This window comes from Chrysochloris asiatica, unplaced genomic scaffold, assembly GCF_000296735.1.
Source record: "Chrysochloris asiatica unplaced genomic scaffold, ChrAsi1.0 scaffold00242, whole genome shotgun sequence".
Taxonomy (NCBI): Eukaryota; Metazoa; Chordata; class Mammalia; order Afrosoricida; family Chrysochloridae; genus Chrysochloris; species Chrysochloris asiatica.
In genome coordinates, this window is record NW_006408760.1 from 2,567,880 (window position 1) to 2,592,555 (window position 24,676).

Sequence of the window (24,676 nt, forward strand, 5' to 3'; positions counted from 1 at the left end):
TTCTTTGGACTTTTTTTGTTTTTTTATAATTGTTCCTTGAGTGGTTGAATATTGAGAGATGTTTTTCTTCAGGCTCATTAATTTGGTTTTCCATTGATTGAATTCTGTTTCTTTGCCCTTTCAGTGTGTTTTCTATTTCTGAAGTCTTAGTGTTAATCTTTTGGCTTTTTTTTTTTTGCATAGTTCTCATTTTTCAGTTATTTTCTCATTTTGTCCTGAATTTTTATTTAGTTTTGTCTTTTTTCCTTTATTTCATATGTAGATTTCTCTGTCTTTTGCATAATCTGTGGAAGTTGCCTAATTATAATTCCTTTCAGTTTTTTATCAGGTAGTTCTGATACCATTTCTGGTGTTATATTTTCTGACTCTGTATTTTGGTGATTTGTTTGAGGCACTCTGTCTTGTGTAAGACATTGTGGTGTCATATTTACATTTAGTTGATTATTATGCATTGGTGTATTCTTAGGTACTCACCATCTGTCTTCTAGTGGATGTGGTGGTGAGGGTTATATGCCGAGGAGTTGGTTCTGACTCATAGCAACCCTGTACAGGGTTTCTGAGGCTGTAAATCTTTATGGGAACAGAAAGCCTCATCTTTTTCCTGCGGAATAGCTGGTAGTTTTGAACTGCTGACCTTGCGGTTCGCAGCCCAATTCGTAACCACAACACTACCAGATTTCCTTAGTGGATGTAGTAGAGAATGGAAATGTGAATGCCATTCTCTGTCTGTATAGCATAGTTCAGGGTGGGCTCATGTACCTCCATAAGTAGAATTCTTAACTGCTGCTTTTATGTATTGATTGTACATTTAAGTAAAGTGAAATCTGCCTGACGCCAGGTGGAGCAGAGGCTGTGCAAGAGGGGGTGCCAGTGGCTGCTGGGTTCTTGAGAGTGGGAACTGGCTGCTACTCCTGCTATCAGACAAGCATGAAAACAAGGGAGAATTACAACCCTTTCTGTTAATCTTCAGCCATGTCCTGTGCCTGCAGGCTGCTGTATGAGAAAAAATAGAATTTTAAGTGAATATTACACAAGGTCAGAAATCTGGTTTTGCTTTTGACTAGATAGGTAAATTTTTCTTTTACATGACCAGAATTAGGTAGCATACAGACAACTTATGCTTTGAATAAAAATTTATCTTTGTATTTCAGAGAAAAGGATGCCACGAAGAAAGAAAAAAGTTAAGGAAGCCTCTGAATTTCAGAACTCAGAGAAGAAGGATGCAGAAACTAGCACTTCTGTCAGTTTGAAGCGAAAACGTAAATTGGAGGATGCGTTCATTGTGATATCTGATAGTGATGGGGAGGTCAGTATTCTGCAGAGTGGAACTCTAGGTCTCAAACTAGGTTCTTATCCATGCATGCTTTGTTTTGAGACTGTACCTTAGTGGCAGCTTGCTAGACCCTGCAGTTTCTACTCAGCTTGGATTTGATTTATAAATGAAATTAATCATTACTTCAAAGAATATATTCATACTGTTTGAGAATGGATCATAATTATTCAGTTTTGTAATACACTAATTTAGGGTAATGTTTTTAAGATATTTGAATAAATTATATCAAATGTTAAATTTAACTTGTATGTGTTTGGGAGAAAGCAAAAACTACTAAACTCACTGCCTATAGTTGATTCCAGCAAACAAAATTAGAAACCCCTTTCTCTGCTGTAACAGTCAACATTGCATGTACTTAATAACCACATAAGGTTAGCATCTAATGCATTGGATAGCGCAATGTAATATTTAAGGTTTTGTGTCAACTTGGCTTATTGCCATGCCAGAGGAGTAGAGATGACCAAGTGGAGAAAGATTTTGTCACATTTAAATTCAAGTTTATCATGCTTCATTTGCTGCTTATTGCTGTTCTTAACTACTTTTCCAGATTTTTTTTTACAGGGTTTTGTACAAGTTCATAGTAGCTTTTCTTGGTGCTTTTCTTGTGTAAGAGCATTGATATATTAGACCTTCTAATTCTACCATTTTACCAGAAATCTCTACATAATTCATAATGAACATTGGTTATATCAACATTTGAAGTTCTTACTCTGACAAATGAGTTTTCTCCTTGTTAACTTTTTTTATTATGCTTTGGATTGATGATGATGTTAATCACAGGGGTATTGTATATCTTAATTCTTTCTATGTTTCTTTTGAAATTACATTCATAGTAAAGAGAGCAATAATACATCAAGGGTTTTGGGAAGAAGCAATTTAAAAGCACTTTCACCAAGGTCATGGTTGTTGTTTGATACTGTTGAGTCAGTTCTGACTCACAGAAACCTCATGTACAACAGAACGAAACACTGCCCAAACTTGTGCCATCCTCACAATTATTGTTATGTTTGAGTCCATCGTTGTACCTACTCTGTCATTTCACCTCATTGAGGGTCACCTTCTTTTTCTTTGACCCTCTATTTTATCAAGCATAATGTCCTTCTCCAGGGACTGGTCAATTCTAATGATATGTCCAAAGTTTGCAAGATGAAGTCTCTCCATCCTCCTTTTTAAGTAGCATTCTGGCTATACTTTGCCCAAGAGAGATTTGTTTGTTCTTCTGACAGTCCATGGTTTAGTCAATAATCTTTGCCAATACTGTGACCTTTTAGTCTTCCTTATTAGATGTCCAGCTTTTGAATGCATATGAGGTGATTGAAAATACCATGGCTTTGGATCAGGCACACCTCAGTCCTCAAAGTGACATTTTTGCTTTTTAACATTTTTAAAAGTTTTTTTGCAATAGATTTGTCCAGTGCAGTATGTTGTTTGAGTTCTTGAATGCTGCGTTCATGGGTATTGATTGTACATATAAGTAAAATGAAATCCTTGACAACTTTAATATTTTCTTCATTTATCATGATGTTTATTTATTGTTCCACTTTTTGGTCTATGGTATAGGTTCCATGTAAGCACAATGAAGTGTTCTGGGATTTTTATTCTTGTGAGTTCTGTTCATAATTTATTATGATCTACATATTTAAATGCCTTTGCATGGCTAATAAAACATAGATAAATATCTTTCTGGTATTCTCTTTTTATAACCAAGATCCATCTGACATCAGCAGTTATATCTTCTGATTCTGGCTTGAATTTCTGGTAGTTCTCTGACCATGTACTGCTAACTGCTTTTGAAATCTTTTAAGCAAAACTTTACTTGCATGTGACAGTGATGATTTTGTTTGATAAAATCTGCTTTCTACTCGGTCACTTTTTTTCTTTTTCGAATGGGCATAAGTATGGATCTCTTCAGGTCAGTTGGGCTGGTAGCTGTGTTCCAAAATTTATTATTATTATTTTCTCCCACATTAATATTTATTACATTAATAACATTTCTAACAAAAACAAGTAACAAGTTCAATAACTGACTTCACATTGACAGGCTTCCATTTTGATCCGTTAGCCAAATTGAAAAATGCCATATTGATCAAAGAGATAAAGTGAAAAGCACATTTTTCCTTGCTACATATTTAACACAATGAATCTAAAGCTCCAAGTAGATGTTAATTAAGATGCAAAAATCCAAATGCATGACTCATATTAATTAAGACTATGACATGGGCTTATGTCTTACATTTTTTTAAAGTATTTGTTTATACGATTATTTAAAAATCATATGTTTTAACTATTGGGCAGAAAACTGAAAATACTTTTATGACTTACATTCCACAATAAATACCTATGTATTTATGCTGACTTCCCATGTTACAGGGAACCTTTACCTATTCTAAGACATCTTGAGATAACTTACAAATGTGTCATCACTTTTTAGAAACATTTTTTGGTACTTTGGTCAAGTGCTGAGGGGAATGTATTCTACAATCTATAAATAGGATTTAAATTCCCAATACTCCCATATTCCACAATTATGAATGAATATTCAGAAGTACTGATACCTCTTAGACCATCAACATTAAAGTGCTGGTACATGATACTTGAAAAAGAATATAGAATTAGCTGGATTCATACTCCTGAAGTAACCTAAATTCATCTTTAGGCTTTATATCTACAGTATTATCCAATAGAAATTAAAGGAAAAAATTACACGATTCTTCAAGCTCTATCTGTTCCATATTTCTGCTTAAGACTTGCAGTTTATGCAAAGCTGAACCGTTATCCTCTAAAAATGACAGTATGCTACTACTTGTATATTGTTGTTGTGACGTGCCATCGAGTTGATTCCGAACCATAGCTACCACATGTAGGGTTTCCAAGGAGCAGTTGGTGAGCTTGAACCACCGACCTTGCAGTTGAAATGACTTTGCAGTCTGACGCATTAGCCCACAGCGCCAATAGTAAAATACATCAACCCGAGTCTTATCAAGGCAGAACATATATAAAAAGTATTAACATCAGTGGTTTGAATATAAAAATTTATTTTTAAGCCAAAATATGCAACAAATAAAACCTACAGAAACAGATCTCCCCTTCACAATCTGGTACTTTATCAAATAATATTTTGAAAACACTTTCCTTCAGTCATTACAAAGTTCTTAAAATACAAAAGAAATGAAGTCTGTAAGAAAGTTTAGTAGACCAGATTCTGTTGTCAGGACCTATATGTTGTTGGTTATGATTCAATACATTCCATGCCACCCATCTCCACTGATGCTGCTTTGTCCATACTGTCCTTCACTGCCGCCACCACCATGGCCATAACCACTGTAATTGTTACCTATTCCCATTCTTCTAACAGATCCGTAACTTCCTGATTATCCATTCCATCTCTGCCATAGCCTCTTAATTCCAGAGCCACCTCCAGGAGTAAAATTCAAGAAAAGTTCAATGTATTGATGTTGTATGTTATTTTTCTCTTTAGACATGGCAGCTACTGCATCTTCGTGTGTCATAAACTCTACATCTGCTTCGCTTGTTGCTCTGCCATCAGCTTCAATATCAATATGCACTCGTATTGGGTTTACTGGTGAGAAGAACTCTTCCATCTCTCAATCTGTCATCAAAGCCATTGTTTCTGTAGCCATAATTATTATAGCAACCATAGTCGTTAAAACCTCCCTAATCACCATCATATCCATCACTTCCTCGTCTCATTCTGTTATATATATTTCCATACTGAGCTGCATAATAACCTCCTCTTCTTCCTATTGCTCTATCATATGGTCCAGTAACCGTTCCAAGCAGTCTTGGTGAAATCATTTGATTTCACTTCTAATACTTCTGAAGATCTCACTATATATCCTTTTATTTCAGATACCCTGTCGGGAGATGGTAACACCAGTTCTGGTACATGCGGGGTATCATTGTGGGGAGTGCTCACTTCTTGTAGTGCTCCCCACAATGGCCCTTCCAACTGTCTCCAGCGGCAGCAACCGCTAAGGGAGCTACACAATGTGTGTTCCAAAATTTTTGACATAAATGAGTGATCATGTCCAGTATTGTGTCTGTTTGTTGAAATATTTGAATTGGTATTCTGACAATTCCTGGAGCCATTTTTTTTTGCCAGTGTCTTCAGTGCAGCTTGGAGTTGTTGATCATATACTACCTCCCAAAATGGTTGAAAGGCAACCAGTTTTTTCTAGTACTGTGATTATGTATATTCCTTTCATCTTATTTTTATGCTTATGCTATTCAATATTTTACCCATAGAACCTTTCAGTATTGCAATTTGAAGTTTGACTTTTTTTCTTCAGTTCTTTCAGCTTGAGAAATGCTAAGTGTGTTTTTCCCCTTTAGTTTGCTAGCTCCAGGTCTTGGCACATTTCATTATAATTTTTTACCTTATCTTCTTGAACCACCTTTTGAATTCCTCTGTTTAGCTCTTTTACTTCATCATTTCATTTCTAGAGCAAGTTTCAGAGTTTCTTCTGATGTCCATCTTGGCTTTTTCTTTCTTTCCTGTCTCTTTAGTGACCTTTTGCTTTCTTCATATATGATGTCCTTGATGTCATCCTACAGCTTGCCATGTCTTAGGTCATTAGTGTGCAATGCATTAAATCAGTTCTTGAGATGCAGTCTAAATTGAGATGGAATATACTCTAGGTTATATTTGGCTCTCATAGGCTTGTTTTCATTTTCTTCAGTTTCAACTTGAACCTGCATATGGACAATTCATCTGTCAGGCTCAGACTTTTTTCTGACTGATGATATTGAGCTTCTCTATCATCTCTTTCTACTGATACAGTTGATCTGATTCCTGTGTATCTCACCTGGAAAGGTTCACATGAGTAATCACAGTTCATGTTGTTGAAAAAAGATATTTACAGTGAATAAGTTGTTGGTCTTGCAAAATTCTGTCATGCATTCTCTGATGTTATTTCTATCATCAAGGAAAATAAGGGTGAGTAAAAAATAATTCACACTCTAATTAAAAAGAACTTATTTTAATCAAGTTTTAGAAAAGACAAATACATCATTTTCCACATAATCTCATTGCTTTTCAATACACTTTGTCCATCTGTCAACAAGCTTTCATATTCCCTTATTAAAAAATGTTTTAGGCTGAAATGCAAAGCTGTGAATACACCGCTGTCTTCACTTCTTTATCAGAGGTGAATCTTCTCTCTTGAAGGACTTCTTTCAGAGGACCAAACAGATAGAGCAAGATTAGAACTGTAGGGAGGATGCTTTAACGCCTCAAAATGAAGTCTTTGCAAAGTGTCAACAGTGTGGGTAAAGGTGTGTGGACATGCATTGCTATGCCAGATCATAACATCCTTGGATAGCCACCCTCTGCATTTAATCTGAAGTTTAGGCTTCAGCTCTTCAGTGTGCATCTCATTGTAATGAGCACTGTTGATTGTTGGATCTTTTTCCGTATAGTGTTCCAATACTGGCCCTTGAGCGTCCCAGAAAACTGTAAGCATCAATTTTCTAGCTGATGGTTGAATTTAGAACTTTTTCTTGGTTGGCAATTGAGGATGTTTCCATTCCATACTCTGCCATTTACTTTCAGGCTCATGGTGATGAATCCATGTCTCATCACTAGTAACAGTTTTTTAAAAGAAACCTTTACCTTCCTTCAAGTATTGGTCCAAATTTTCTTTGCAGATGTTCAAGCAGTGACCGTGAATGGAAAGCACTGATAAGATAATATGACAGTGCAGCCGACAAAAGTTTTAATATAACTGGAGTGTGGATAATTTTGGCTCAGCTCGTATTTTCCAGCTTATGATCTTTTTTTTTTTTTTAAAATCAACTCTCACATTCTAATCATGAGTAATTATCAGTGCAACTTAATCACATGTTTGATCAATATTAAGTAGGTGAAAAATCTTTAGTTTTCTCATCTTTGGCATTAGTTGGTCTGTAAAATTTGAACAATAGTGGTATTAACTTGGCTTCCTTGTTGTTGTTGTTAAGTGCCATTGAGTCAATATTGACTTGTAGCGACCCTGTATAGGCTTTCCGAGGAGCAGCTGGTGGGTTTGAACTGCCTAGCTACGGTTCAAACTGACCTTGCGGTCCAACGCATTATCCTGTAGCACTACACCAGACTCCTGTCTTCTTTGTAGCATATGTATATTCTATCACTGACAGCTTAGTACTTCAGGATAGATCATGAAATGTTCTTTTTGATGATGCGATGCCATTTCTTTTCAATTTGTCATTTTCGGCATAATTGTCTATATAAAATGGTTAACACCAGTCCATTTCAGTTCATTAATGCCAAGAATATTGATTTTTATGTGTTTCATGTAAGTTTTGATGACTTCCAGTTTTCCTAGATCCATATTTTATACATTTCATGTTTCAATTATTAATGGGTATTTACAACTATTTCTTCTTAGGTTGAATTTTAACATATGAGCAAATAAAGGTCCTGAAAGCTTTACTCTATCCACATTATTATGGTCAACTCTGCTTGGAGGAGGCAGCTCTTCCATAGTTGATTTTAAGTGCCTTCCAACATAAGGTGCTCATTTTCTAACACTGTATCAGATAATGTTTTGTTACTATTCATAAGATTTTTAATGGCTAATTTTTTAGTAGACTGCCTCTTCTTTTTTTATAGTCTGTCTTAATCTGGAAGCTTTGTTGAAATCTGTACACCTTGGGTGACCCTGCTGGTATTTGCAATATTGATGGCCAAGCTTCTAGCATCACAGTAACATGTAAGCACCATTGTGTGACAAACTGATAGGCAAGTGGTAAAAGGTCATGGTTGTTGTTACTGTTAAGTGTCATTGAGTCAGTTCTGACTCAGTGGCCGTGTAGAGTTTCTGAGGCAGAAAGCCTCATCTTTCTCCCGCGGAGTGGCTGATGGGCTTGAATCATGGACTTTGTGGTTTGCAGTCTAGTGCTTATCATATGGATCCACTGTGCTCCCAGAAAATCATGGTATTCATTTGTAATTTTTGTTTATACTGAACTGGGAGATGCTGTACAATGGGACATCAAAAAGTTTGTGGAAAATGGAATCAAAAGATACTGGAATTTTTCTGTGAACGTTTTGAAGACTCCTCATATTTAAAATGTAATCGTCAGTATGTCTTCATTAGTTGGTTTTATCTTATTCTATAAACATAGAATTAAATTTCAGTTATTTTTTCATGAAAGAAATGGATTTCAGATACGTGAATTTCCTGTCTAAATCTTTTTGATGGAATGTAAAAGTGGTCCTGGGTTCATGAGCTAGAATGCAAAGTTGATTTGAACCGCAAGGTCAGTGCTTCATTCTCACCAGCCACTCCTCAAAAACCCTATGCAGGGTCACTATGGATAGGAACCGACTCAGCAGCACTTAGCAACAACAACAATCACATTTATAAGGTCCTAGGTAATAACTTTTTGCAGATGTATAATATCAAGATTACCTTTTACATCATTGCTATTTGTTGTAAAATAAAAGATACAGTCTCTTGCATCTCTATTCTCCCAATATCTGACTTTCATTTTTATCCTTTGATCTTGTTCGTCATTGAAAATATATTGCATGGAAGTGTTAAGTTCATCAAATATATTGCATGGAGGTGTATAGTTCACTTCCTAAAGTTTGCCAAAATGCTAAGCTTTTATTTTGTATTTCAAAATTTCCTACAGAACTTGCCCCCAATAGCAATTGTACTCAGCATGTAATGATAGTTTATGATCAATTTCTGTATCATCACACAGTACAGAGAACATTCTTGAATGTGTTAGCTTTTACTTAATTTCTACTCGACACAGCATGTGGTTTAGTACACGTTGTTTTTCAATAATACAAACAATGCATTGATTAATGTTCTGGCACAAATTCCTTATCTAGGTAGCTATTTCACAGTATTTCCCCATCATTACAGCTGCTTATTCAAAGCTTACATTACAAGTTACATTTTTATGTTGGTAATCCTTCATAGTTTTATATAGTTCAAAGTTTAGTTACATTTGTCAATAATAAAGCTAACAAAGTATTTTGTTTTTATTATCATGTTTATCACCTACTTACTAAAAGAAGTTTTGTGGTACCAGTACCTCTGTGTTATGGTTTAAATTTTATCCTCCCAAAATAGGTGCTTGAATCCTAACCCCATTACCTGTGGATAGGGTAACCTTGGTGGTGTAGTGATTAAGCATTTGGCTGATAACCTGAATGTTGGCATTTGAAGCCCACCATGGGGGAAAAGACCTGGCAATATGTTCCTGTAAAGGTTACAGCCAAGGAAACTCTTTGAAACAGTTCAACTCTATCCTATAAGGTCAGCATAATGTTGACTTGACTCTGAGGCACATAGCAACAACAATATGCCTGTGGATGTATTCCTGTTTGGGGTAGGCATTTTGTTGCATTAATGAGCCCATCTCAGAGTAGAATGTACCCTTAACCAACTCATTTCTGAATGATATAAAAGCAGCCTAGACTGGGAGACAGGACATATGGGGCAAAGATAGATGCCACATGGAGGCCACCAAAAATTTGGAACATTGAGGTTAGAGAAGTTGAGACAAGGATTTCCCCAAGAGTGGACAGAGAGAGAAGGTTCCCCTATAGTCAGTTACATAAATTTAGACTCCTGGCCTTCTATACTGTGGGAAAATAATTTTTGTTCATTAAATCCACCCACTTGTGATATTTCTGTTATAATAGTACTAGGAAACCAGGGCTTTGAACTGGTTTTCCCTAAGTCAGTCACGGCTGACGAAGTGAAACTGGAGCAGACCTGAATTTGTAAAATGTAAATGTATCAGAATGATAACCAAAACTAGGAAAATTGTAATTTGATGTCTAGCTAGAAACTTAATATTTCTCTTAGAAAACAAGGACTGTGTTTTTGCATAGCAACCAAATCTCTTGATTGGCAGTGATGGAAATGGGGTGCCCCATCAGCTGACCACTTTGAATATGTGTCACTCTCCACGTCATAGAGGAATCCAGTCTCCTGCATCAGACTCTTGAAAGGTCTCTCTAGGCTTCATTTGAACATTTTACAATTTTGGATTTGTTCCAATTTTGCTGTGTCTCCCATGAGCCTTGGTGGCATAGTGACTTATTTATTGGACTGTCAACTACAGAGTCAGCGGTTTGAATCCACCAGTTACTCCTACATGAGTTTATATATCCTCTTCTAGAATAAATTACTAGAAGAGGATTGCTTGATGAAAACGTGTGTATATTTAAGATTTGTAAAGGTTATTTCCAATTTTTGCCCTCTAAGTAAGACCCATTTCATTTTGTCAGTGGTATATAAAAGAACCTGTTCTGCCACATTATTTTAGAAAACATTTTTATTTTTATATTTTGCATAGATAAAATATAGTACCTGTATAATTGTTTTCGTTTTTTGTTTCCCAAGTGAAGTTTATGTACTTGGTTGGTTGATTATGTGCCATGTAGTCGGTTCCGACTCATAGTGACTCTGTATAGGGTTTCTTATGTTGTAAATCTTTATGGGAGCAGAAAGCCCCATCTTTCATCTGCAGAACTGCTGGTCATTTTGAACTGCTGACTATGAGATTAGCAGTCGAACTCGTAACCACTACACTACCAGAGCTCCTTTACATACTGTAGGAACCCTTTGTATATCTTCTTCTGTGAACTGCCTTGTGATTTTTGCCTGTTGGATGAAGATAATTACTGTTGTTTTTTTTAAATTTATTGATAAGAACTCTTTTATATAAAGATTACTAGCACTTTATCTGATAAATGTTGCATACTTTTCCTTAGTTGGTGTGTTGCTTTTTTAAGTATTGTTTTGAAATAGATGAATACTCTTAAGTGACTTGTTGCTTGTTGTTAAGTACTGTTGAGTCTGTTCTGACACATAGGAACCCTGTGTAGGGTTTCCGAGGAGCTGCTAGTGAACTTGAACCACTAATTTTGCGGTTCAAGCCAACTTTGCAGTCCAGCGCAACAACCAGCAGTACCACACCAGGACTCCCTTAAAGGACTTAAAGGCCTCTATATTCACTATTAAGGAGCTCTGGTAGCGTAGTGGTTACGAATTGGGCTGCGAACCGCAAGGTCAGCAGTTCAAAACTACCAGCTATTCCACGGAAGAAAGATGAGGCTTTCTACTCCCGTAAAGATTTAGTCTTGGAAACCCTGTACAGGGTTGCTATGAGTTGGAACCGACTCCACGGCTCATAACAACAACAACATATTCACTATTGGAATCCTGATGTGGTGCTGTGGGCTAGTGTGCTGGATAGCAAAGTTGGTTTGAACCACATGGTTCGTGGTTCAAGCTCACCAGCTGCTTCTTGGAAAACCTGTGCAGGGTCGCTATGGGTTGGAACTGACTCTATGGCACTTAATAACAACAGCAACATATTTACTTTTAACCTTAGAGAATATAAGAGATGGAGACTACTATTTTAGTGGTAGCCACCCTGATGATATTTCTTGTTTTGCAGCAGGAGCCAAAGGAGGAGAATGGATTACAGAAAACGAAGACTAAACAGCCAAATAGAGCAAAGTGTTTGGCTAAAAGAAAAATTGCACGTATGTTTTTATTTTTGTGTTGAGAATGGTTTAAAAATTGCAAAAGTTATAGGATCAGCACTAGTGTTTTCGTTAGGGAGAAGAGAATTCTCTAAATAATGATGTATGTGCTAGTTGTTTATTTTGAATTCTTGAAATTTCTACAGCTTATACAATTGGCTGATTAGTGGAATGGTATTAAAATGAAAGACTGTGACCTAAGGCACACCTGGGTTTATAAACCTTGCTTTATAACTCATACTGTGTAATTTTGGTTAAGTCACTGTTTTCAGCCTAACCAACTGCCATTGAGTTGGTTCTGAATAATAGTGACCCTGTATAGAGTTTCCAAGGCTGTAAATCTTATGGGAGCCATAAACAGTCCAGCACTTACCCTACAGTGCTACCAAGGCTCCTTGTTTTCAGTTCACTTGCCAATAAAATGCAGATAATAACACTTGTTAAGTCACTTGTTTGTTGTTAGGTGCCATCAATATCAAGTTGTTTCCAACTCACAGTGAACCTAGTAGGCACAACAGAATGAAACACTGTGCTATCAATACAGCTGTTTAAGTCCATTGTTGCTACTACTCACAATTGTGTCAGTCTATCTCATTGAATGGTCTTTCTCTTTTTTGTTGACCTTCTACTTTACCAATCATGATATCCTTCGCCAGGGACTTGCCTTCCTGATAACATGTCCAAAGAACAAAAAATGAAGTCTCGCCATTCTCGATTCTAAGGAGAACTCTGGCTATACTTCTTCTAAGATAGATTTGTTTGTTTCCTTTTCTTGCAGTCCATGGTACTTTCATTCTTCTTCACCAATACCATTTTTCAAATGCATCAATTCTTCTCCGGTCTTCCTTGTTCATTGTCCAACTTTCACATGCTTAAGAGGCAATTTAAACTATCATGGCTTGGGTCAGGCTCACCTTAGTCCTGAAAGTGACATCTTTGCTCCTGAACACTTTAAAGAGGTTTTGTGCAGTAGATTTGCCTAATACAATACATCATTTGATTTCTTGACTGCTATTCCCATGAGTGTTGATTGTGGATCCAAGCAAAATGAAGTCTTTGACCACATCAATCTTTTCTCCATATACCTTGGTCCAGTTGTGAGGATTTTTGTTTCTTTTGAAGTGCAATCCATATTGAAGACTGTAGTCTTTGATCGTCATCAAGCACTCTTTGCTTCCAACAAGCAAGGTTGTGTCATCTACATATTGCATATTGTTGATGAGTCACCCTCCAATCCTGATGCATTGTTTTTCTTCATATAATCCAGCTTCTTGGATTACTTGCTCAGTATACAGACTGAATATATGACGGAAAGATAAACCCTGGTGCACACCTTTCCTGATTTTAAACCATTCAATATCCCCTTGTTCTGTTTGAATGACTACCTCTTGGACTATATTTAGGTTCCTCATGAACACATTTAAGTGTTCTGGAATACTCATACTTAGCAGTGTTGCCCATAGCTTGTCATGATCCACACAGTCAAAAGCCTTTGCATAGTCAGTAAAGCACAAGTAAACATCCTTCTGGTATTCTCTGCTTTCAGCCAAGATCCATCTGATGTCAGCAGTGATATCTGTAGTTTTACGTCCTCTTCTTAGTCCAGCTTGAATTTCTGGCAGCTCCTTGACAACTGCAGCTATTTTTGAATTATCTTCAGCAGAATTTTACTTGCATGTGATATTAATCATATGGAATAATGTCTTCAATCTGTTGGTCAACTTTTCTTTGCAGTGGGCACAAATATGGATCTCTTCCAATCAGTTGGTCAGGTAGCTATTGTACAGATTTCTAAGTATAGATGAGTGAGTGCGTTCAGTGTTGCTGCATCAGTGTGTTGAAAGATTTCAATTTATATTCCATCAATTTCTGGAGCTTTGTTGTTTGCCAGTGATTTCGGTGCAGCTTGCACATCTTTCTTCTTTATCATTGGTTCTTGATCGTATCCTACCTCTAGAAATGGTTGAACATCAATTCTTTTTTTTTTGGTGCAGTGATGCTTTGTATTCCTTCCATCTTCTTTCGATTCTTCCTGCATCATTCAATATTTTGCCCATAGGATCCTTCAATAGCACAAGTTAAGTCTTAAATTTTTTTCTTCATTTTTTTTTTTAAGCTTGAAAAATGCTGACCTTGTTTTTTTTTTTTTTTCCTTTCTTTCTTTCTGGTTTTCTAATGCCAGGTCTTTGTACATTTCTTTATAATACTTTGTCTTTTTAAGCTGCTCTTGGAAATAATTGTATTTAGCTCTGTTACTTCCTCATTTCTTCCTTTTGTTTTTGCTTCTCTTTACTCAAGAGCAAGTTTCAGAGTCTCTTCTGACATCTACTTTGGTCATTTAGGTCATTTATTTTTTTCTTTTCTTTTTAATGAGCTTTTGATTTCTTTATGTCCATGGTGCTTACAATATTCTTTGCCATATTAATTCAGATACATCAATTCTTTAATCTTCCTTATTCATTTTCCAGCTTTCCCATGTATATGAGGTTATTGAAAATGCCTTGGCTGGAATCAAGCACAAGTTAGTCCTCAAAGTGACATCTTTGCTTTTAACCATTTAATTTCTCGACTACTGCCTTCTATGGGTGTTTATAGTGGTTCCAAGTAAAATGAAATTCTTAACCACTTCAGTCTTTTCTTGTTATTTTGATGTTAATTATTGTGAGTATTGTATTGTCAGTATCATCTCCTATTTTGTGATTTACCTTTTTACTTTCTTAATCATAAGTTGCAAAGAGCAGAACTTTAAAATTTTGATAAGGTTCTTCTTAAAATTGTTAATGGCTTGTTCTTTCTGGGTGCTCTAAAGAAATCTTAGTGAGTCCAAAGTTGCAGTGAATAAGGAAGAGTAGAAGAATCGAAACATTTGAGTTATGTTGTTGTTGGAGAAGAATATTAAAAATACCATGGACTTCCAGAAGACCAAACAAATCTGCCTTAGAACAGGTGCACCAGAATGCTCCTTAGAAGCCAGAATGGCTAGACTTTGTCTCTCATATTTTGGACATGTTATCTGAAGGGACCAGTCCTTGGAGAAGGACATCATACTTGGTAAAGTTGGAGGGTCAGCAAAAAAATAAAGAAGACTCCCCCAATGAGACAGAGTGATACAATAATAGCAACAGTGGACTCCAATGTACCAATTGTGAGAATGGCACATGACTGGACAACGTTTTGTTCTGTTGTGCATAGGGTTGCTATGAATTGGAATCGACTCAGTGGCACCTGACAACAACAAAAGTTGCAATGATTTCCCCCTCTATTTTCTTCTTATGTTTTAATACATTTAACTTTCATGTTTAGATCAATAATTTGTGCAAAACTAATTTTTGTTTATAGTGTGAGGTAATGGTTACAGTTCGATATGTATATCCAGTTGCTCTAACACCATTTGTTAAAAAGATTCTAATTTCCTCATTGTTAAAAGTCAGTATATAGAGAACTATTTCTGGATTTCCTGTTCTGTTCCATGGTTTTATATATTTATTGTTATGGAAATATCACCTTTGATAGGTTATTACAGCTTTATAATCTTAAATAAGGTATTTTAATTTTTTAAAATTGTTTTGGTAAATATGCATTCCTTATATTTTAATGAAAATTTTAGAATTAGTTTCTAATATAAATAATTCAATTGGGAGATCTTTTTGTGCATTTGTTTAATTTTTTTTTTTTTTTCTTTAGTGTTTGATAATTTACATGGACTGGAATTTTCTATATGGAGACACTTTAAATTACAAATTAAATTTCTTTAATATACATAGAACTATTCATATTTTTTATTTCTATTTTGTGTCAATTTTGGTAATTTGTGTGTTTCAGTGTTTTTTGTTTTATTTCATTTGTTTTTTGCTTTATCTAAGTATTTTTAAGCCTTTTTTCCATTATTGCGCCCTTAACAAATGTATTGGAGTCTTGGTGCGGTGCTGAAGGATAAGCACTAGGCTGCTAACCACAAGGTTCGTAGTTCAGACCTTATTGAGGATAACTGTGAATCAGAACTGACTGACTTGTTAAGTGCAATCTAGTCGACATTTAACAACAGCTGTATTGGGAGTGCATTGTTGCTCTGTATGATAAGTACTGGACTGTGAACCATAAGAATGGAGGTTCAAGCCTATAAGCCACTCCACAAGAGAAAGATGAAACATTCTCCTCCTGCAAATATGTACAGTCTTAGAAACCTTATACAGGGTCGCTATGACTGGTTTTAATCATTATAGCTAGACATGTATAAATGTTATTGACTTTTTATGAAACCAATTTTTGTTTCTTCCTATTGTATGTTCTTATTTAATTTCAGCTTTCTATATTTGTTTCCTTCAACTTACTTTGGGTTAATTTTGCTTTTTCTTTTGTAGCTGCTTAAGGTTAGAAGCTTGGGTTATTCATTATAAATGGTTCTTCTTTTCTAATGTAATAATGTAAAACTATGAATTTCTCTCTAAATAATACATTAGTTCATACCACAAATTTGATATGTAATATTTTCATTAGTTACCATAAGGTAATTTCAGATCCAGATACCTTTTTAATGTTAGTATTCAATTTTAGACATCAATCATCCTTATTTAATTTTAAATTTAATTTACCAGGTTTTTGGGTCATTAATAGTGACCATTTGGTTGTGAGTTTTTGTTTTTAAAATTATCATAATGAATTCATAGATTTAAACTTACTTTGTTGTATTTAACTGCATTTATTATCCATATCCATGCTCTAGATTTCTCATTTTTGTCCAGTGGGAAGAAACCTTTTTAAATTGGTTTCTGAGTTCCTTTGACATCATCCTAGTCTGATAGATAGTCTAGCTCATTTTTTACATCTGTACTCCATATTTGGAGTCAAGGCACCTCTTGATATTGTTGCTATTGTTGTTAAGTGCCGTCGAGCCAATTCCGACCCATAGCGACCCTGTGTAGGGTTTTCAAGGAGCAGTTGGTGAGCTTGAACCACTGACCTTGCAGTTCAAATGACTTTGCAGTCTGATGCATTAGCCCACAGCACTACACCTGGACTCCACTTCTTGATAGACTATGACAAATATTCTAGCTCATGACTGTGACAGATACTAAGCCAAGGTACTGCAGTTGATTTCAATGGGAATTATTGTTTGGAGGTCACATTCTTGTGATTGGGAATGATCTTTTATACTGGGTAAATCACTTAAAAAATTTATATTAGTTAAATATTGAGCATGATGCAGTGTGGTAGCAAAGAAACCTGGAGTGGGAGCCAGTTCATCCATTTATTCATTCATCAAGTATTTATGCAGCATCTCTCATGTGCTAGGCTCTTTTATGTACTAGGATACAACAGTAAGCAGAAGACGCAAAACCTCTGCTTCCATGGGAGCTTGCAGTCTACTCAACTCAGGATTCTTTTTGTGCCTACTGCTAGTGATCTTGTCCAACCTTTTACTTTTTGCGGCTCAAGTATAAGATTATAAAATTGTGCTAAATAGGTGATAATGTCTTCAGCTTAAAAATTTAATACTTCTATTTCTTGCCTCCAAGCTTATTCACTGTTTGTGGTGTTTTTTGCTTCCCTTTCCCTTGTCTTACAGAGATGACAGAAGAAGAACAGTTTGCTCTGGCTCTCGAAATGAGTGAGCAGGAAGCCAGGGAAGTGAACAGCCAGGAGGAGGAAGAAGAGGAGCTCTTAAGGAAAGCCATTGCTGAAAGCCTGAATGTAAATACGCTCTATTGAAAAGTTTGTGAGGATTAATCAGCAGTGTTCTTTTGCTCTTGTAGTGTTATAATTGTATTAGGAAAGATCTAACTGTGGTTGTTCATAGTGTTTTCAACTAATAAGTATTTCCCATAATAATTTTTAAGTCTGGGTTGAATTGTTGCTGAACCCAATATGAATTGTTTTGTTAGTTCTTGTAAAGTTTTCTTCCATTTGATGGATTTTCAGACCATGGATTAGGGGAACAATAGTAGTTGACAACTTCTGAAAACAGTTACTGAGTATCACGAACCCCTCATGGGGTTCGTGATACTCAGTAACTGTTTTCAGAAGTTGTCAACTACTATTGTTCCCCTGCTTTGTGGAGAAACAAAGGAAATGAGAATCAGTGATTGGATTACAGAGAGAAAGAATGGGAAGTTTGAAAAATAATAATAATAAATAAAAAGCTAAATTATCTTTTGAATATGGACAGTTGAGAATATTTTAAATGTGAAGGATATTTGCTGCCAGTGGCAACCTAAAGCCTTCCATTATTCTATTCAGTTCTCTGTATTAGAAAAGCTTTAATGAAGTGGTCTAGTGTAGCACTTGGCCCAAGGTAGGAATTCAAAACACATTTGTGGACTTCATTTGAACTGAGTCTTTACCTTTTTTGGAAAGTAGAGACTAATAGGTACAGTGTCCACCCATTTTTGTTCTTTCTGTTACCCTTCATGTATACATATTTTATTAATAAATCTGGTCTGGGGTGGAATCACGTTTCAGAGTTGCCGGCCTTCTGATGACTCTGCTACCAGCTCTCGACCTCTTGCCATTGGACCATCTTCACAGTCCCACCGAGAGAAAACCACAGACTCTGGGATCACTGAAGGCATGTATCCCTGTTCTGACTCCTTTCACTCATCAAGTAGGACCATATCACAGGGATTTCATGCTGAGAGTTGATATACAGAAATGTCCCCAAACCTTCTGGTAGTGTCAAAGAGGTTAAATCAGAAAGTAGTTTAGTTCTCACAAATATTCAGCATACTTTTATCTCCAAGGATAAACCAACATTTGATTAAACCCATAGTAGAGCCTTTCTTACAATTTGTAATCTTAATGATAGCTTATCAAACCCTCTTAATAAAAACAGCTTGTCTTTAGCCCTACTTTTTCTCAAATACCTACAGGCATATGGCAGCTGGTACCTCGATCACTGTTTAAAGGCTCACATATCAGTCAGGGAAACGAGGCTGAGGAAAGAGAGGAGCCCTGGGACCACACTGAAAGCACTGAAGAGGAGCCGGTCTTTGGCAGCTCAGGAAGCGGGGACCAATCAAGCCAGCCAGTCTTTGAGAACGAGAGCGTTAAATGTTTTGACAGATGTACTGGCCACTTGGCTGAGCACGCACAGTGTGGGAAGCCACAGGAAAGTACTGGGAGGGGCTGTGCTTTTGTCCAAACCACCCAGGGTAGGGGGGACATATCTAGGCACTGCCTGTCTACCCCAGTAGATGCCAGAGGTTTCCAAGGCTTTGGCGGCACTGTGCATTACTTCTGGGGTATTCCATTTTGCCCTGCTGGGATAGACCCTAATCAGTATACCAAGGTCATTCTCTGCCAGCTAGAGGTTTATCAAAAGAGTCTTAAAATGGCTCAGAGGCAGCTCCTTAAAAAAAAAGGGTTTGGGGAGCCAGTGTTACCTAGGCCACCTTCTATGATCCAAAATAAATGTGGCCAAGGAGATGAGGCTAGTGAAAAAAATGAAGGCATCTCAGAAGATATGGGAGATGAAGATAAAGAGAGGCAGGAGTCTAGGGCATCTGTCTGGCTATCAAAACCCAAGGATTTCCAAGAAAGTCCAATTAAAAGCTTGAAAGAGAAACTTTTGTTGGAGGAAGAACCAACAACCAGTCATGGTCAGGTAAGGGCCAGCGATACTGTAATTAAGGATGATTTGTTCACAGGCTAAACAAGGATGATTATAGCTATTTGTTCTTTTTTAGCTCTTTCATTCTTTCACTACATTGTTCACTACAGAAAATTAGGAAAGTACAAAATAGTGTAAAGAATAATAGAAAAAGTAACCATAATCCCAGTACCAAGTGGCAACCATCATTATTTTGAGCATGCATTTTGAATCAGTAGTTTCTATGTATATAAAAATACATTAAAAAAATTTTTTTTAAGCAAAATGAAAATCTTCTGTTTAAACTTTGTACCTTTTTTCTTACATTCTTAGGTCTTTTCCTATTACGTATGCTTGAAGACATCCTATCATGTGGATGTATCATAATTTATTTTGTATAAATTTTTTGTTTCTGAAAAGTTAAAAAAAAATTTTTTTAATAGATGACATGACTCAAAATTTTAGAAGGTAAAATTGAAAACCAATTCTCCTCACTGAAGGCAACCCACATTAATAGTTTCTAGTGTATTCTTCCAAAATAATTTATGTAGCTAAACAAATGTGTAGACATATTAGTTTTCCTCACTTCCTTTTATACATATGATACTATACACATTATTTTGTACCTTGACTTTTTCATTAAATATTTCTGTGAGATCATTCTATAGTAGTACATAAAAAGCTTCCTCAGTTGTTTTTTCAGATATATAATACACCATGTATGGCTATGTTAATGCTTTATTTTATCTTGTGCTCTGTTGTCGTTAAGTGCTGTTGAGTTGGTTCCAACCAATAGCGACCTCAAATAGGGTTTCTGAGGAGCGACTGGTGAACTTGAACTGCTGACCTTGTAGTTCAAAGCAATCTTGCGGTCCAGTGCGTTAACCCACTGAGCCATACCAGGACTCCAGTGCTCTGTTGGTGGACACTTATTCCCAATAGATTTCTATTACGAATAGTGCTGCGTGATTGACTGACCTTGTAGAGGACATTTCCTACATATTGGGAATATTTGTGGATAATTTCCTATAAATGGAATTACTTGATCAAAAGATTTATAATTTGGTTAACTATTACCAAATTGCTATCCATAGATGTAGTATCAATTTATACTCCTACAAGTTTTCCCATGCCCAGTCAGACTTTTTAATATTTGCCAATCAGAGATGAAAAATGTTATCTCTGTATAGTCACAATTTGCATTTAAGTATGAACTTTTTAAAAAATGTATTACCTTATTTACATTTCCTTTTGTGTCTATTTAGATCTTATGATTACGTTTATTTTTCAATGATCTTTTTCTTAGTTGTTTGCTTGCATTCTCTGTATATTAGGGAAGTTGGTTCTTTTATGATATGAAATACAGAGTTTTTCAGTTTAGTTTTTCCCATATAGTAGTTTATTTCTAATTTTGCTTGTCATAGTTTTCTATAATTTTCTTAAATATTTCCTTATTTGGGGACATCTAGATTGGTTTTTCAGTCTTTTTCTGGTGTAGTTAAATTGTATCCTTTTTAACTTATATCCTTATTTTCTCTGAATATTATAAAGACAGTTATATAATAACACGTTCTTTATGTCATTGTAAAAAGCTACAGAGTATTCTGTTTTATGAATACCTTGCTATTTTTATGTATAGAACTCAGTTTTTCATTTTCTTTTGCTGTTATCTTATTCATTCTGTCTCTCCTAAGAGCTCAAGAGATAGCTATGAGATATATCATAGCATGCTGTAGTAACTGTGTGGCTTTGAGCAAACCACATAGTTCTCTGAATCCTAGTTTTCATATCTATAAAATAATAGCAATTCCTATTGTTAATAGTTGTTTTAATGGCTAAAGTAGATTTATGTAAATGCCCACCTACTATAATGCTTAGCAGATTACAGGCACTAAAAAGTCATTGGGAGTTCCTTGGGGATCATTCTTCTTAACAGTTTTTTCATGCACATTTTGGAAAGATTGCACTAAGTGAAAAGGTGGTTCTTTAATAACTTCACTTTTCCAAAGGAAATCTAGGCGATGCTTATAATAACATGTTTCATTTGTTAGTTATTTGTAGCATAGAGATGCTTCCTATTTGAAAAAGAATTAATTAGCTCCATAAGAGTCAATGCTTAATGATTTATTGTAATTCAGGTTGTTAGCTTGGAAGATCCTAGGGCCAGAGTGCTGGTACGTAGACTTGTGTCTGGTTCTAAGATATGAAAATAGTGCCTTTGGATAGTCTAGAAATGGTCATAACTAAGTGACTGGTCCTTTTAGCTTGACTCTGACCTTAACTTCAAGAATAGGCCACTGTGATTATTAATTGGTACTATTTGACTGCAACAAAAAAAAATCCTTTATCATAAAAGCGTACCTTATAAATTCTAAAACGGGTTCATCGTTAGCCTGAAGAATGTATTGGGTCTAGAAAATCAACCATAATTTTTGTTACTCATCTCTGTATTGCACCACTTGTCCGTCAGTGTTCGTATTGTGGTGGCTTGTGTGTTGGTGTGATTCTGGAAGCTATGCCACGGATATTTTAAATACCAGCAGGGTCACCCATGGTGGAAGGTTTCAGATGAGCTTCCAGACAAAGACAGACAAGGAAGAAGGAGAGATAGACTACTTTTGAATATGTAGTCACTGAAAACCATATGAATAGCTGTGGAAGAACACTGCCATGACTAGATTATTGAATATTGAATTACATCTGCTTCATTTCTTTCCCTTTGGACTGGCTTCCTTTGCTTCTCTGATCCACACTGTAGATGGAAAACACTAATCTTATAACTCCCTAAATGCTAATTTACTCACAGATGATTTACTTCCAATTCCAATTCTAAATTTCCAGGGAAGGAATTGTGACCCTTTTGGGGTTAGTGGTCCTCAATAGCCCAGTTAACTGTTATGTGAAGGAGGTATGTGTCAAACTGTACAAATGGCTCCGAGTCCACTGCTACAGTGGGGAGGGAGGGGTGAGGGACAACCATCAGTAAAAGGAGACCAGGCTGACAACTTAGTTAATTCACCATAGACATTAACTAACAGCTATTATAGAGATACTGATGAGGCTTTCTGATCCCGTAAAGTTTTACAGCCTCGGAAACCCTGTACAGGGTCGCTGTGAGTCAGAACTGACTCCATGGCACACAGCCATCACCACCAAAGAGATATTGAAAACATGCTGAAAAGTTTAAAGATAAAATTTAAAGCATCCACAATCCTACCATCAGGTGATGTATTCCTTCATCTTTTTTCATATAGTTATTTTTTGTGTAATTCAGATCAGGCTGCATTTTTAGCTCAATATTATGTGAACTTTTTTTTCATGATTTTAAAGCTATGTAGAAGATTGCATTTTTAATGACTATATAATCCAGCTTATGGATAGTTTATGTTTTGGGTGTGGTAAACGTCATTCTGTGTAATGTTAAAATTAGTGTCCTTAGAGCTAGGGAACAAGATAGAGTTGAAGAGTTTAGAACATTAAAACAAAAATACTTGCTGCTTATTGCCAAATTACCTTTCAGAAAGGTTGTTCAAATTTGTAGGCATTCCTTCTAGCAGTGTATGAGAGTATCTGGTTCGCTGAGCTTTTACAGTACAGAATATTTTTAAAAGCCAAGAGAATAGATAGGTAAATAGTGAAGACCATACTATTGTAATTTTGCTTTTCACCTTTATCTTACACTTTCAGGAATTGAGGGTAGAAAGAATTTTTATGTTCGTTTGTTAAACATTTTCTATTGAACGTGACTAAATTTGAAACTCCTTGGTTCATAGAGATAGCAATATAATTAGAGAAACAAGGACTCAGAAAACATTTACCTTGGAACGAGATGGCTTGGCACAAATGGAGATTATAAAACTTGAAAATTAAATGAAGAAAATTTTTGGCATCACAGAGAAAAAGGAGGCTGAAAGGTTACCTGACAAGGAGGCAGAGGGGGTAGTACTATGTTTCAGAGTCCAATCTTTTTTAGAAGTCCCAGTACTGGAATTTGTTCCCAAGAAATGACTTGATTATGTGGGTGTGTGAAGACCTTGACTGATTAAACTTCAAGCTGATATATATATATGCCAAATTCCAGTTTATCAATTTATTACAGGAGAGAGGCATTTTCAGTGAGCAGAATACTCAGGTTCACCATGTACAGTACCTACTTTCTAGGATGAAGGCATCTTGGAAACTGAAATAGTAATCAGAAAATGGGATGCTTACGGGATAGAAAGGTCTGATAAGCTACCACTGCCCCATGAGAGAGGACATTTCTTTGGTGACCAGTCTGTTCACTTTCACTTCCCAGGTCATGGGGTTGATTCTGGATGTTTGGGTTTTCCTTTTTTAGATTCAGTGAAAATTGTTCCCTTTCCATTAACACATTATTTCTTCAGTCATAGTGCAATGTATTGATTAAGCCCAGCTTCTTAAAGTTGCATTCCTATCCTGCTTCTTTGTTTACATTGATTAGATTCAAGTATTCCCATTGATGTTTGCTTGCTTTTATTCTCACGTTTATGTTCTGGAAGAGCCCCACATTTCCTATTTCCAGATTACTGTTACCAAGATGTAAGTTTAAAAATTAGCAATAGTTTCTTGAAATGAAGATGTTTTGGAAATTCTTTGTTGAAATTGGTTGAGAAGAAGATAGTTTCAACAAAGCAATATAGCAGTTGTGACTAGAGCATGGATTTTGGAGTCATACAAGTCCCAATTTCACTTTTAATTTGGGTCAAATCGTTTAACCTCTTGAAAGTTCCACTTACCTCATTTCTTAAATAACTTGGTACTTTCTACCTATATATAAGGTTCTTGGAAAGGAGCTAGTGCATGTACAGTGATTAGCATAGCACTAACATATAATTGTTGTTGTTGTTATGTGCCGTGGAGTCGGTTCTGACTCATAGCGACCCTGCACAGGGTTTCCAAGGCTGTAAATCTTTACGGGAGCAGAACGCCTCATCTTTCTCCTGCGGAACCGCTGGTAGTTTTGAACTGCTGACCTTGCGGTTCACAGCCTGATTCGTAACCACTACGTTACCAGAGCTCCTTAACATAATAGGTGCACAACAATTTTTTTTTTTTTTTTAACAGTTACACTCGGAAGGGAGAGAGATATGCAAAGTAGCCTAAGGGACAAATGGCAATGTCTTATATATTCGTGCCTTGATTGCTTCTCAAGACCAATGGTTAGTTTATAGTCAGCTAGTCAAAGAAAGTAAAATTCTAT

The 24,676-nt window shown here is 36.0% G+C and overlaps 1 protein-coding gene across 1 annotated transcript in view; it reads left to right on the top strand.

The window, feature by feature from the left end:
• The first annotated feature begins 1,159 nt into the window (after nt 1–1,159).
• The window catches only part of UIMC1 (ubiquitin interaction motif containing 1), a 112,845-nt gene continuing 89,328 nt past the window's right edge, over nt 1,160–24,676 (top strand). The window contains exons 1-5 of the mRNA XM_006873467.1: nt 1,160–1,306; nt 11,786–11,870; nt 17,437–17,561; nt 18,330–18,435; nt 18,737–19,470. Of these exons, the coding sequence (XP_006873529.1) occupies nt 1,160–1,306; nt 11,786–11,870; nt 17,437–17,561; nt 18,330–18,435; nt 18,737–19,470 (1,197 nt within the window). The remainder of the gene's footprint in view (nt 1,307–11,785; nt 11,871–17,436; nt 17,562–18,329; nt 18,436–18,736; nt 19,471–24,676) is intronic.